Here is a 16,853-nt window from a genome sequence, read left to right on the forward strand (position 1 = left end):
TTACACACTCACATTTTTACATAATGGCATATTAGTGACTGTTGTATTCTGCTACTTTTACCAGTCACTTTTAAAGTTAAGTGATATTGTAGTTTTCTTTTTTTAAATAATTAATTAATTTATTTATTTATTTTAGTTCTCGGCGGACACAACATCTTTGTTGGTATGTGGTGCTGAGAATCGAACCCGGGCCGCACGCATGCCAGGCGAGCGCGCTACCGCTTGAGCCACATCCCCAGCCCCGATATTGTAGTTTTCTAATAAATCCGAAGAAGGCCATCATTAATATCTAACTATCATTCATGAGCTTTAAGTTTTTTAAAAATAGTTTCTCAGGTTACAGAATAGTTTCACCAAAATATTATACATAAACCAATTCTTCTGGTGAAAAGATCTCAGATGATAGAAAAAATATATGTAAAGGATACATATATTTTTTAAAACAATTGTTATAAATCCATTATCTAGATGTTTATGAGTCACTTTTTAAAAATAAAAATTTGTGTATAAAAATTTTACAGCATAAGGATACTTACGTTAGTATGGCAAATGTGGTATTTATTACAATCTTCAAAAAGAATTTAAAACTTTTTATAAGACACACAAAAAAATACTTATTGTGATTCTGGAACATCTGGATACTTGCATAAGACAGGTAATTTTAAAACTACTTTTTATTTTAGCATTTATATTTCATTTAATGACTACATATTTATTTTATAGAATTGTTCTATAGATTGCTGTATTTTCTCCAGTGATTCTGGGTTACTGGCTTATTAAATTTTATTAATCATAGTAGTCCTTATTAAATAAAATGAATGTGTATGTAAGTTTTATTATTTACTTATTTCATGTTTTTAATAGAAAAAGCTTAGAAGACTACTAAAATATATGTTTATTCGAGACTACAAATCAAAGATCGTCAAAGGCATAGATGAAGATGATCTTCTAGAAGGTAACCAAAACAAAACACTAAGATAAAAAGAGTAGCTGTGACACATGTCTGTTGAATGACACATTTTTTTCAAAGTTAATGTCAATATCCCCTTCATATTAGGATATATATATATACACTATTAAAAATAATACAGTTTGGAAATTATCCAAATATTTAGTTGTTGGCAGTTTAATATTGTGGTTTTCTATTTAGATGACTTCATCAGAGTTTATTTCCTTTTAATAATTTGTGTACTGTTTTATATCAGAAAATCATGACACAAAGAAAATTGTATTGATTCGATACAATTGGTTTTTGCAAGAGTGATTTTTCTGTGGTGGCTTGGAGAGCCAGAAAAATTTTGTATTTCTGTGTGTTTAGTTTTGAAATTGACATGTACAGGTTTTATTTATTTGTAATAAAATGTATCTGATGTTTTATAATATAAAGTCACCTCATTCTGGTCTATTTCTAACAAAAAGCATAATAACAGGGGGTACAGTGTTGCATACCTGTATTCTCAGTGGCTGGAGATGATGATACAGGAGGGTCAGCATCAGCAATTTAGTGAGGCCCTAAGCAACTTAGTGAGACCCTATCTCAAAATAAAATATTTTAAAAAGGGCTGGAGATGTGACTTAGTGGTTAAGCACCCCTGGGTTAAATTCTCAGTACCTTCCCTCCACCCCCCCTAAAAAAAGGTAATACAAAGTAGAAAATTTTCTTCCTCTGATCTTTTGAAATCATTTCCTATTTTAGAATATTTAGTAAAATATTAATGTTGCAAAATCAAATATTACTAAGTTGAAAATAGATAAGTACTTATTACTGAATAAAAATAAATTCATAGGCTTTATTTAGAAATAAAACTTATTTAGAAATGTCTTAAGAAATAATTATATATATATATAATTATTATATTATATATTATATATATAATTATATATATATAATTATTATATTATATATTATATTTATTTCTAAATATTTTGTGAAAGAATCCATTTTTAGAAATAGCAAACTATTTTAGAAATAGTTTTATTGATTATAGTCATTATACAATTGTGTCCATTTCTAATAGATAAATTAAAAATTAAGAAACTGACAAAATACTAGCTAATGAATATTTCCAAAAACTAAGGTTAACAATTTTGAAAAAGAACCAGTTATTTTCATTTTCTGTCAACAAATGATGTGAAATAGCCTTGAAAAAAAATGTTTCTCATTAAATATATTACACAGTATCCCATATTTAACACTACAAAATTTTTATAAAATTTAATTCTGGAAAACTGTTGTCAAGTGAATTTAAAGTTTCCTTTTATTGGCTGCTTAAAGAATACAAACTTGGAGTAAAATAGACATGGATTCCAATCAACCCCACATATTCCTCTGTATGTGACCTGTAGAGTCAGTTTTCTTATTTCTAAGAGGAAATTGTGCTTCTTAACATGTAAATTCTTTTGAGAGTTCAACATAATATTCTAAAAGCATTTGATACATGTGTGTCACTGAATAAATGATAGTTAATACCATGCTTTGAATACCTAGAAACTTAGACTAATAAGACTACTATTCAGTTTTGCTAATACCAGAATTTGATCTGATGTGCTCTTTTTATTTATTTGAAATCATTCCTCTTAATCTTCATTTATAAGCTCCAATTTTGTGTATCTTTTAAAAAGTCCACTATTTTTTTTTTAAAGTTGATATTGGCCAGCTGCAGTGGTGCATGTCTTTAATTCCAGCTACTAAGGACGCTGAGGCAGGAGGATCACAAGGTCAAGCCCAGCCAGAGCAACTTAGGGAGATCCTGCCTCAAAATTAAAAAAAATAATAATAATAGAATAAAAAAAATTAAAGGCTAGGCAATATAGCTTAATGATAAAGTACCCCTGAGTTCAATCCCTAGTACCAAATATAAGAAATTTAAAAATTCTAAGACAGCCTTCTGTGAAGACCCAACAAACAACATCATACTTAGTGGTGAAACACTGGGTACTTTATTTCCTGAGATCCAGAATAAGACAAGGATGTCCACTTGTGCCACTTATATGTAACATTGTGTAGGAGGTTTTAGCAAGGGTACTTAGGCATAAAAAGAACAAAGGACATCCATACTGGAAAGGAAGAAGTAAAATTATCTCTATTTATAGATTACATAGTCTTATATATAGAACATTCTTAAGAAACCCACTAAAAACTGTTAAAGCTAATAGACAAGCTTAGCAATTTTGTTTTGTTTCTGTTTTTGTTTGAAACTGGCAATTGAACCCAGGAATGCTTTACTACTGAGTTACCTTCCTAGCCCTTTTGATATTTTATTTTGAAATAGGGTCTCAGGTTGCCCATGTTGGCCTCAAACTCATGATCCTCCTGCCTCATTCTCCCAAGTAGCTGAGATATGGGAAACTCAGTGAGTTTTGATCATACAAATATATAAAAATCAAGCAGATTTTGATAAATTGGCAATGAACCCTCCAAATATGAAATTAAGAAAACAGTGAAGTTTGCAGTAGCATCAAAAAGAACAAAATATTTTGAAATGAATTTTACCAAAGACCGCTAAGCTTCTACATTGAAAATTACAAAATATTGTTCAAAAAAAGGAGGACTAGATTAAAATAGGCATCCTGTGTTTATTGATTGGAATACTTAATATTGTTAAGGTGGTAGTACTCCTCAACTTGATCTATGGATTCCACCTGCTTTTGGTAGAAATGAGCAGATTGATTTTATCATTCACATGAAACTTTCCTATTCTGGCATAAAATGACCCATTTTTTAAGATAATCAGGACTCAAAATAGGTAAAACAGTCTTGACAAAGAACAAAGTCAGAGGATTCATGCTTACTGATTTTAGCTCCTACAAGAATCAAGACAGAATGGTACTGACAAGAGGATAGACATATTGGTCATAAATGAATAACCATTTGGAATAAATTGAAATTGAGAAACCAGAAAAAGCCTTCACATTTAGGGTCAGTTGATTTTGACAAGGGCTTCAAATTAATTTAATGGGGGGAAATTAGTCATTTCATTTCAACAAATGGTGCTAGAACAACTGGATATCTACGTACAAGAAAAAAAAAATGACTGGTTCCTAACAAAGTATACAAAGCCTAACTCATCATGGAACTAAATGTATGAACTCAGACTATAACAAATTCTTAAAAGGAAATTTTGACTATTCCACAAATAATACTCTTTTCATAAAAAGCCAAGAGTTCAGAGAGAGGAAGAAAGGATGAGGCAAACATTTTTTCACAGGTCTGTTGGTGGGGAATGGAAACAGGGAAAATGAAAGTGTTCTGAAAGTCTTGCACTGAATTGTGGGTAAGACTAGGAAAAAAAAATATTTTATTGGGAAAATGTTACCTCTTGTTAGAAGTATACTCAATAATTTCTTTTAAATAATAGTTTGAACTATATTGTTTAAATATGTTTAATTAATGGGTCTAAGTAGAAGAAGGGGAGGTCAACATTATGAAAATGGAAAAATAGAAGGTAACCATGAATAAAATGGAGAATTTTTTACAATTTTAAATTAACATAAGAAAATGGAAGGATTAGCAACATAACCAAACCAGTAAAAATAAAGGAAAAGGAGAAAAAATGTAAGATAAATGCTAAACATGAAGTAAGAGAAAATAATAAAAATCAGTTGTGCATTGGTCATCACATTAAATGTAAATGGATTGAATTCTTCAATTACAAGACAAATTGCAAACAACAGCAAAAAAATGGGAAGCTCAAAGTTGTAAATAATGAAATGAACAAATATTAGCAGGAGGGACAATATTAACATGCAAGGTAAAATTAAATATTAAAAGCTCCAAAAGGATAAGGAGAATATTATAATTGTAGAAGACAGAAATTTTGGAATAGTAGACCTTAACAATAAATTAGCAAACTATCAACATATGCTTACCTACCTTGTTAAATTGACCTCTACAATGAAAACTACAGAAAACTAAACAAAGGAACTGAAGAACACCTTAGAAGTTGAAAATATCTCCCAGATTCTTGGATAGGCATAATTAATTTTGTCAAAATGGCCAAAAGCTCTGTAAAGATTTAATGCAATTCCTATCAAAATTCCAATGATGGTATTCATAGTAATAGAAAAATCAGTCATGAAATTCATTTTGAAAAATAAGAGGCCCAGGATAGCCAAAGTAATCATTAGCAAGAAAAGTGAAGCAGGAGACACCACAATACCAGACCTTAAATTATGCTACAGAGCTGTAGTTACAAAAACAGCATGGTATTGGCACCAAAACAGACGTGAAACCCAGTGGTACAGAAGAGAAGACACAGAGACAACCCACATACAGTGATTTCATACTAGACAAAGGGGCCATAGACAAAGGGCCATAAATAAACATTTGAGAAAAGATAGCCTCTTCAACAAATGGTGCTGGGAAAACCGGAAACCCATATGTATCAAAATGAAATTAAACTCCTATCTCTCACCCCATGCAAAATTCAACTGAAAGTGGATCAAGGACCATTAGTCCAGAGACCTTGTACCTACTGGAAGAAAAAGTAGGCCGAACTCTCCATCATGTTGGCTTAAGAACCAAATTCCTCAACAAGACTCCTAAAGCACAAGAAGTAAAATCAAGAATCAATAAATGGGATGGTATCAAACTAAAAAGTTTCTTCCAGCAAAGGAAACAATCAAGAAGGTGAAGAGAGAGCATACAGAATGGGAGAAAATCTTTGCCACCTGCACCTCAGATAGAGCATTAATCTCCAGGATATATAAAGAACTCAAAAAACTTAGCACCAGAAAACAAACCAACCAATCACGAATAACCCAATCAATAAATGGGCAAAGGAACTGCACAGGCACTTCACAGAAGAAGAAATATGACTGGTCAACAAATATATGAAAAAATGTTCCACATCACTAGCAATTAGAGAACTGCAAATTAAAACCGCTCTGAGATTCTATCTCAACTCTAGTCAGAATGGCAAGTTTCAAGAACACAAGTAACAATATATGGTGGCAAGGATGTGGGGGAAAAGGCTCACTCATACATCACTGGTGGGACTGCAAATTGGTGCCACCACTCTGCAAAGCAGTATGGAGATTCCTCAGAAAACTTGGAATGGAACCACCAACTCACAAATGGAACTCACTCACTCACCCAGTTATCCCACTCCTTGGTATACCCGAAGGATTTAAAATCAGCATATCATAGTGACATAGCCACATCAATGTTTATAGCAGCTCAGTTCACTAAGCTATGGAACCAATCTTGGTGCCCTTCAACAGATGAATGGATAAAGATAATGTAGTGCCTATACACAAGGAAATAATATTCAGCCATAAAGAACAATGAAATTATGGCATTTGCTGGTAAATGGGTGGTACTTGAGACTATCATGCTGTGTGAAATAAGCCAATGCCAAAAAAACCAAAGGTAGAATGTTTTCTAATATGCAGATGCTAACACACGATAAGGGGGCAGGTGAAGAAAAGAAATTCATTGGATTAGACAAAGGGGAATGAAGGGAAGGGAGGGAGAATGGCAATAGGAAAGATGGTAGAATGAATTGGATATAACTTTCCAATGTTCACATATGCATAAGAGCAATGTAACTCTACATTATGTACAACCACAAGAATGGGAAGTTATACTGCATGTATGTATAATATGTCAAAATATGCTCTACTATTATGTTTATCTAAAAAGAACAAATTAAAAACATAATAGATACACTTATAACTTTTATTACCCTGGAATGTCTGCATTATTTTTTCCAAAATGTTCACAGAATATTTACAGAAATTCTTTGCCAATTGACCACAAAGATTACCTTTACAAATTAAGAGTAGATCTTTGATAGGAATCAATTCACTGACATTAATTCAATACAATTCTAAAAAATAAGAAAATCCCAATATCTTAACTACTTAGAAATTAAGAAATGTATTCCTAAGTAATATTAGAACGAAGACAAGTATTTTAAAAAGCAATGAATAGCAAAATGTTTTGTACAACCATCTGTAGGATTTAATGAGAGCAATCCCAAGTGTTGAAATAGGGGGAAACTTGTCAAATTTGACTATCAAAACTAATAAAATTAGGAACAAACACAACAAGAAAGGAAAATGTAATTGAAGGGCATTAAATATGTCAGTTTATCCTAAATTAAGTTTTAAAAAGTTTTTTCCTAGAATTTTGTAAAAATATGCTTAGGTTTCTATGGGAGAAATAAATGTTCCTATGTAGCTAGAGATCGCATAAAGTAGAAGAATAAGAGTGTATATAAAGGGTTGCAGTTGAAGCTCAGTGGTAGAGTGTTTGCCTAGCAGATGTGAGGCACTGGGTTCGATCTCAGCACCACATAAAAATAAATAAATAAAATAAATGTATTGTGTCCATCTACAACTAAAAATCTATATATATTAAAAGATATTTTAAAAAATGTATACGAAGCCTGTGGTGTCACTGAAGACTAAACATAAAGATGAGAGAAACAGAGTAAAAGAATCTAAGATATATAAGAATTATAAGATGTGGCAAAAGTTTTCTAAAATATAAAAATGTATATTAATGGTACTGTACCAGTGATACTGACTGCTAGGGAGAAAATAAAGGTGAACCTACAATATTACCATACACCAATAGATTATAGATGGATTAAAGATGAAAATCAGAAAAAACAAGACTTAAAATCTGAAAAGAAAACTTAGAACGTTACATATACAGTATGTAGGTGTGGAGAAAAGTCATCTTAAATAAAAGACGATATGTGACCATGTAAAAATGTTAAAACTCTTCTATTGCCAAAGATGCCCCCGGATCCATAGAAAAATGAAGGGCTATTTTTCACTCACTCACATTGTAAAAGGAAAATATAAATGAGCCCTTTTAAATTAGCAAGAAAAAGACCAAAACAGTTGAAAGTGAACATTGATTAAAAATAGAGAGTAAATAGGGGCTGGGGATAAAGCTTCATACAAAAGGCCCTGGGTTCAATTCCCAGCACCACAAAAAAAAAAAAAAAAAAAAGAGAGAGAGAAAATATAAAGGCTTAATCAGATAACTGAGAAAAATGAGGAAGTAAATAAATTGATTGGTAATTAGGGAAAGTAAATTTTACTTTTCCCATGGCAAAAATCGAAATCAAAATGTGTGCCTGTCAACAGGATTGGTTGAAAAGCTTTGGTGTATATATACCATAAAATATGGTGCAGACCTTTTAAAGGAATCTGAGCTATACCAGTAGGCTGGGAGGGAGTTTTTCTCTCCCATCAACTAAGAAACATGAACAGAACCCTTTTCTAAAAAGAAAACGTAAATAAAAGGCCTGTAAATGAATGTGTTTATATGAGTGTAGGAGCAGGGAAAAACATGGATGGGTGCAAACTGGATGGTTAATGTGGGTCATATCTATCTGGAATTTGAGATTGGCTGATAAAAGGGAAGAAAGTGGGGACATTGAATTAAAGAAAAACCACTTGAAGAGGCAACATTTCACTTATGGATATTTATGAAAACTTTTGAAAATAAAGTTTTTAACAAAAATAATAAAAGTGAAGAAAAATGATTTATGGACCTAAGAGAATAAAGTGAATTCTCATATCTATATAGCTATTAAAACACATTTGATCCATGAACTTTACCTTGTCAAATTGTTCAAATATCTCATAATTATGCTTTTTAATAAGTTTTCCTTTTGTTATTCATTTGTTATTTATTTTGCTCTTATCTTTGTTGCATAAAAATTTATGTTAATTCTCCTTTTATTATCAGATGCTATCCTACTCTACCTCATTTAGTGCTCTTGGTCATGACTACATTTTGTAACAAAATGTTACTAGTGACTGTGTTTACCTCATATATTCTTACTTTTCACTTTTTTCTATTATTTGTTTCACAAGTATCTACTATAAATAGTATATAACCGTATTTTTTTCTGAATCTTTAAAAAGTAATTATATAACCCTTTCACACTTACTATAGTAATTAATAACTTAATTTTATTCTTTTGATCTGATTGTGATGTATATAGATGATTTAATTCTATATGACTTCCACATTTATTTTGGATACAAGAATTCTCCTTTCAAAGATAATTGTGAGAGAATTCCAATTCTGAATTTCATGTATTTAATAAATGCAATGGTTGATGCAGACAAACTTACTGAGACTATTTTTCTTTCTTCTGTGATATTCATGAAGATAAACTAGGTGGCAACAGTAACACAAACAAAAGACAAAAAATTGCTCAGGACTTTCTCAACTCTATTGACCAGACAGGAGAACTTCTGGCAATGTTTGAAGATGATGAAATTGATGAAGTTAAACAAGAAAGAATGGAGGTATAGTACATGCTTCTCTTTTTACAGTAATGTAACAATCATCATGGTGCTTGTATATTTGGTTCTTGTATTCTTCAACTGTTTTCTGAAATCCCCAAATCAATTGTTTTATGTCTCATGGCAGCAGTATACGGAGGAGTAAGGTCTGGAGAAAGATTCAGACATTGCCTTTTCAGTTGAGTTCAGGAAATAGCTTAGTGTTTCTCTGTTTCTTTAAAAGTGAGTAGGTTTCCCTAATCTGGATCTGACATTTGCTGGGTTTTATTTCATTAAAACTTGTATATAATTAATCATTTACTTATTTTTTGTTATAAATTATCTAGTTGTATTTGGGGCAGAGGTAATTTTTACTGCTTTTGTTTTGGCCTGTAGAGTGCAGAGATGTTTTTTAGACTGTTTCTTATAGGCTGTGATCAGCCTCATCAGTTAAGATAGTATCTAAAGCAATTGCATGTTTTATATCACTGTAACACAAAGTTAGTGACATATATTTGGATTCCATAGATTTATTGTAACAATGAAGAAGAAAACATATGTCTTCTACTTATTTTAGCTATCTATAAATAAAATTGGTTCTTTAAATATACTTCAATAAAATTAAGAGTAATAATTTTGTCTGCATGCCTTCCAAACTGCAAGGCAGTGGTCTTATATTCTTATTATAATACTTTTACATGTAAGACATCCCAGTTTTTCTCTTTTCTTTAAATTGGGCAAGAGAGGTAATTCCAGAATTCCAAAAGATGTTGCTAAATGCCTACATTATCATACACTTTATCTATACATGCTAAAAATATATTATTTCATGTTAAATTCTGGAGGAAGTCCAATAGACATAATGCTTTAAGTACTGTAACAACCTTCTTTAAGGAATTAGTATGCTTAGATCATGAACTGTGATCTAAAGGCAATGTTCTTTTAGGTATCAATTACTTTAGAAATGTGTGGTTATCTTGGTTTGGGGCAACTGCAAATGGTTTTAGTTCAACTTTGCCTTGGGCCAAAAACATGCTAAGTTGTCCAAAACAGATGATAAACATGCATTTCTGGTGTCATTATGACCTAAACAGGATATGATTGTTTAGTGGCATGGTTTTGTTTATGATGTATTATGTAGAGAGAAAATCTTGTTTAAGCTTTATTTTTAAAATATTTTATATTATAAAAATAGCCATTAAAAGTCATTAAGGAAAGGGTCTACATAAAACAATTAAAATTGAACAAGTAGCTTTTCAAGTTTGATGTGAAAATTTTAGCTAACCAAGCTTGTTGCCCAGAAGGGGATTCCACAATCAATGAGGAAGAGAAGAAATGGAGCATTTTGTAACTCTGAGCTCATGCTTGGAAAATCAAGTCAGTAAGGTTACTAGTTAAAATCAATAAAATATTTGGAATCTAAGATTAGAAAAATCTTGAGCACTTACATAGTCTGTATACCACTTCCCTATGTTATATTGGATAATAAAACATCAATAGTTAATAAAAATAGTGGAATTCTGCTTCATCTATACAATAAGCAAGAGATTAACAGCTTAAGTTCTTAAAACTAAAATCTTCTGTAACTCAGACAATAAAAAATAGTTTTGATATTCTGCTCATCCATATAACAGAGTGCATCTGAATAAAATGTGATGGACTTGTAGACATAACTATAGACAGTAGAAAGTGGAACTGTTAAGAGCAGAGGCCTTGCCTGCTTCTAATTTGACAAGTTACATTTTCAAGAGTAAACCACAACTGTGGCAGTCCATCTGAAACCACTTTGGAGTCACAGACTGCAATCTCTTGCTTTTAAAGTGCAGTAGAATAATCATTCTTGGCATCATTGAGTGATTTGATTTTCCTCTAAGTATCACTTGGAGTCACAAAAACTATTTACTATCTTCTCTAGAATGTATGAAAATGGTATAGACCTACCAACCATGCCTACTTTGGGTTCTTTTTGTTGTTGTTGTTGATGTTTCATTAGTTTATTTAAATTAAGAGAGAAAAACTTTTATAGACATAAAATCTAACTTGGGACTCCAGTTTTGTCCCAAAACATTGAGCAAGCATACAGAAAACCGAATGGCTTATTTGCTATAGTTTTCAGCTGATATGTGTGTGCCTGCCTTTGTGTTTCACTCCTAATGTACTTCATTACTATTAAGTATTATGTGACATGAAATATGAAAAATGTCTTACTTTTACTTCCTTTTACCTTGCTAGTTCATCATCAAGATAGCTAATTAATTCCTACCTTGTTCATTGGCCTCCAGCACCAAATTTCTTAACACTTGGGTATATCTTTAGTAGAGATACATAAATATGATCTTTGAAGAGCCTCTCAGATTATCAAATAAAAATTAAAAAATGTTCAGAGTCATTTTTAGTGTCTTTGAAGGACTGAGATGTATAAGCTGGAAAATGATAATCATAATAATAAATAAAAATACAGCTCTCTTCCAGCTACCCCTTATTATACCTATTCCCCTCCTAAATGAGGCAGGTGTGCTCTGACGTTGGTAATGTTTTGTTATTTAATTTTTAAAATTTTAATCAAGTAAATGGACTGTGTAAACCAGAAGCTTAGAAAAAAAGGGAGAAGTATTGTCATTCACAGAACATTTCTACCTAAGATGCTGCTACTCTGCTTATGGAGGAACCTGAGAAACTCAGGTTTACCATTGGCAAAGTAAATTATCTAGCTACTGAGTTCGCAGAGGGTATGTAAACAGTGGGCACTTTAAAAACTTAAGTAAACTGTGCCTTCACTCCTGTCTTCAAATTGATTATAAGTATTAGAGAGCAAGAATTATAACTTACTAGAGAAAGTGGTCTTTAAACAGGTTAGGGTGCAGAAAATCCTGTGTCTATTTATGTTAAGTCAGTGGCTTCATACTTTAATCTGGAAAGAAAGCAGAAAGGTGGAAATAAAATTTAAGGCAGCTTTTTTTTTTTTTTTAATAAACCCAGGGGAGCTCTATCACTGAGTTATATCCCCAACTCTTTCTTATTTTATTTTATTTTTAATTTTGAGACAGGGTCTCTAAGTTGCTGAGACTGGCTTCAAATTTGCAGTCCTCCTGCCTCAGCATCCCAAGTAAGTGGGATTATAGTCATGTGTCACTGTACCAGACCTAAAAGTTTTTTTTTTAATAACCTTAATATTGAGTAATATTCTTGATGGCTATTTGAATTTGCTTAACCTGAAATGAAATGGCTATCAGTTTTTAAAACAAGCTTGAATGATAAGAGAAACTCGGCACATTGTTCAACTGTGCCTCAAGTATTATGGGGTTGTGATCCTTAGGGATTTTCCGTCCCAAGCTTATGAAATTTTAACAGGTAAATGAACTAGAAAATACATCAAAGAGATAGGAGGAGTAAATGGCTATGAAAGTTCTCTATCTTCTTCTATTTTTCAAGTGTCTTCTTTCTTTTAGTCCCTATTTCTACCTGTGATGATATTTATTAATTATGAAGGAAAGGAAAATAAAATGCTTTTAAAATCAAAGAGTCCAAATATACCTTAAATAAGAATAACACACACACAAAAAAACACTAATTCCAGTTTAGATAAACATTTACAAATATCAAAAAGTTAAAAGGTTGATTTAAAAACTGAAACTCAAAAAATATTAATAATTTAAATGTGTGTGGCATTAAGAAATTAAGACAGGGTTGAGGTTGTAGCTCAATACTAGAGTACTTGCTCAGCATTTGTAAGACCCTTGGTTCAATTCCTAGCACTGGAAAGAAACAAGAGAAAGAAGAAAGAGAAAGAAATAAGAAAGAGCCAGGCACAGTGGTGCATGCCTGTAATCCCAGTGGCTTGGGAGGCTGAGGCAGGAGGATCGCGAGTTCAAAACCAGCCTCTGCAAAAGTGAGGTGCTAAGCAACTCAGTGAAACCCTGTCTCTAAATCTCTAAATAAAATATAAAATAGGGAAGGGGATGTGACTCAGTGGTGGAGTGCCCCTGAGTTCAATCGCTGGTACCCCCATCCCCCAAAAAAAAGAAAGTAGAAAGACTAGGAAGATGTATGTAGTTTATATATATATATATATATAAATATATATATATATATATATATATATATATATATATATATATATATATATATATACACACACACACACACACACAGTTTTATATAAATATATACACCTATGTCCATGTAGATGTAGTATATAGGATTGTAAATCATTTGACTAGATTTTTTTTCCATATTTTTATTGGTGCATTATAGCTGTATATAATGCTGGGATTTGTTGTTACGTATTAGTACATGCATACCCTATAAAGACTAGTTTATTTTTAAAGGTAAAAGAACAGTCAGAGGTATATCAGACAGCCCCAAATGCTAATGTTAACAACATTAGTTTCAGTGAAAAGAGAATTTAAAGAGAAAAGCTTTTAAATGGAATAAAGACAGTGATTTTATATTACTGAATGATGTTGCCTATATTGAAAATAAATATAAATCCCAGAGCATTCAACATAACAAAAAAACTTTGGGTAGTTCAGAAAGGTCACAGAAATGCATTTGTGGTAGAGACTGGAACATACCATTCCTGATCTTTAACAGATTGATTCATGGGAAATAAGATTCAAATAAATATCTATCTGCTGAATATGTGTAAATTTTATAAATAAGCAACAGTTTTAAAATCTTATTCAGGTAGCTCCAAAGAGTCCCTGAGGAGTAGGTGGCCCCTACCTAACCCCCACACCTTCTTTAGTCATCATTCTACAGTTTAATGTAATGCCTCTTCATCTCATCAGTGAGGAAACTGTTTGTCTACTGTTTTAATTGATAAACTATTTCAACTGTCCATAAGAAGAGTCAACAAAGGATATGATTCATCAAAAGAGCATATTGCTATGTGTGGTTATTTTAAGGGTAATTTTTATTCAAATGATTTTAAAAGTACTTTATGAAATTATTATTCAGGAAATGCTAATAGAAGTACCTCAAGGACTTGATAATTCTAGCTATACAGGGCAGCATTAATGTAACTTACTATGTTTTTCTGACCTAGAAGCTACAAAAATGGTAGTATTATTTAGTTGTAGAAGAACTCAAAATTTTACATACAAGATTTAGCTCTGACTTCTATTTGTGACTTTGTATTTGCTATCAAGTTATATTTTATCCATATCTATCCTGTTATAGTAAAGGTAAATACAAATCACAGGAGAAATAAAAATAATGAGCATAAGATAACTGCTTGCAATTAGCAAAATTCATTTTTGCCTATAAAATCGTGAAGAGTAAGAGGATTGGGCACATACTAACTATTAGTAGATATGTAGAGCGGTAAAATACAAAGTATTTCATCTGATACTACATAAAAAAAGATCACTAGGGATAAGTATGAACCACTATATGCTAATGAATTTGAAAACTTGAAAGAAATGGTTGAATTTCTGAACACATTTGACTTAACCAGAATTGAATTGTGAGTTCAATAATGTTTGTCTAAATTTCCCTTGGAGAAGGCACTTTCAGTGTTTATTGACATGAAAAATAAAGTAGAGAACATTTTCAGGTTTTTATTTTGTTTTGTTTTGTTTTTAGCATTTTCTAATTCTTACCCAGGTCTTTGCCAATACCATTGATCTGACAGGTAGTTGTCAAGGATCTTTTAGGATTTTCTTTTCTATGTGAACTAAGTTAAAGTTATTCTTTGTTTGGTACATCCATGCATTGTGTGAAAGTAGAGGAGGTTGTGGGATTTTTGTTTATTTCTGTTTGTTTTTAAATTATTCTCTAGTATTTCTGAATATATAATCTCACATTGTTGCTTTCTGTGGGAAAATATTACAACAAGATAATTCAGATGACTACTGTCTTTATGATAAAAAATTTTAGTATTACTACCATTTGTCTTTTACCTTCAGAGTTATTCAAAATTCATTACCATAAGTTTTGGGGTGAGATTTAAAAGGATTTTTTTTCCCTCCATGACCCTCTCCTATGTCTGCTGTGGAGCAAAATACATGTTGGTAGCATTGAAACTTTACTCAGAAATCCAGTTTTTCCTCATCTAAATCAGAACTTATGATCTGACATCCACAGGTATCCTTTGTTATTGAGAAAGAATATATTAAATCAGGATTTGGTAGTAAAATGTAGGAACAACTGTTCACTTCCACCTTTCCCACATCAAGGTGTAAAGATAGATATCAGCACTACTAACTATAAACTTTATTGTCCACCAGTGGTAATACATGTGTGCAGGCCTTTGTAGGGCTGCTGTTTATTCTTGCACAAATGGATTTGATGAACACATACTGATTAAACTGTTCACTTAAGTTTTTATAGAACCAATCAATATTTTGTCTCAAGTAATTTCAGTTTGTTCTTTTTAAAATGAAATCCTCTCTTTTAGGATACATTTCAAGGGTTTTCTTAGACATCCAACTTGTTTATAAAACACCTTGGCAGAGAAGAGTTTTAAAATATCATTGAATTTAAGAATACCACAGGATTTACCACTAATTTACATTTAATGTTTATAGTTCTCAAATTGTGGTTGTTGTAATAACCAAACTATTTTTGCCTTGAATATTTTGTGGATTATATTTCCCTATTCTTTCTCCTTCACCCACATTCTCCACAGTAGGTGGGCAGATTGTTGTTTTATAGTCTGGTTTTTATTTATCTTTATTGGTTTAATCTCAACAAGTTAGTGTTTCTAAATCTGAAAATAAGTGTATTCTGTGGCAAGAGTTTTGTCTTTTTAATGCTTCAGTTTATTTAGTGAAATTAACAGATCATTGCTTCTTTAGTCTAAATAATTTCTCTCTGTTCTCTTCTTTGCATCTATGGTAAGGAGCTACCATTAGTTTACTTATTGTTGCCCCTACCTTCTGATAAATTGTACAAACGAGGCTCTTCAGTATAACTAGATGTATTTCAGTATCATTGTATTCTTTACTTAGAATTAAGAATTTTGGATTAAGTCATAAATATTTAGTTAATCACTAAATTACACAATCATGTATCCATTGTATTAACATGTTTGTTTGGAACTTTTCATAGCATCAGTTCAAAAAAAGGCTGATCAGATCTTGCCAGGATACTGCTTTTCATGGTTATCTTTTTTTCTGCAAGAGTCTTTTCATCCTCATCTCCCATCCTCCCAGCACCCCCACTTTTTATGTGTATGTACTGTACCTGCACACACACATACACTCATAAACACTACCAAAGGAACTCTCTTAAACTTGCGTTTTCCTAAATAAGACATTCTTTGTTTTCTTTTCCTGGACTGTTCTTCATCTTACAATACCTCAGTACAGATATTTCAGTATATGATAAATTATGGTGTAATTAGTTATGTTTGTTTACTTTAACTTCCTCAATAAGTTCCTTGAGGGCATGCACTTATTTAGTTTCATCTCTTTTACACTTAGCATAGTACCTCAAACATTATAAATTTTCAGGAAATGTTTGCCCATATACAATGAATAAAATAGATGTAATTTTACTGCTGGAAGTGTGACTATAACTGTTTTTCTGCTTAAAAAAATGCAATTTCTAAGTATATAAAATCAGTTACTTCTTCTGACTCATGTAAGATTATA

The 16,853-nt window shown here is 31.6% G+C and overlaps 1 protein-coding gene across 1 annotated transcript in view; it reads left to right on the forward strand.

Moving 5' to 3' along the window:
• Positions 1-16,853, forward strand: part of Supt3h (SPT3 homolog, SAGA and STAGA complex component) — a 470,425-nt gene that overhangs the window by 302,568 nt on the left and 151,004 nt on the right. The window contains exons 5-6 of the mRNA XM_027950427.2: positions 865-955; positions 9,140-9,279. Coding sequence (XP_027806228.1) covers positions 865-955; positions 9,140-9,279 — 231 coding nt within the window. The remainder of the gene's footprint in view (positions 1-864; positions 956-9,139; positions 9,280-16,853) is intronic.

The sequence above is a fragment of the Marmota flaviventris genome, chromosome 6, assembly GCF_047511675.1.
Source record: "Marmota flaviventris isolate mMarFla1 chromosome 6, mMarFla1.hap1, whole genome shotgun sequence".
NCBI classification, from domain to species: Eukaryota; Metazoa; Chordata; class Mammalia; order Rodentia; family Sciuridae; genus Marmota; species Marmota flaviventris.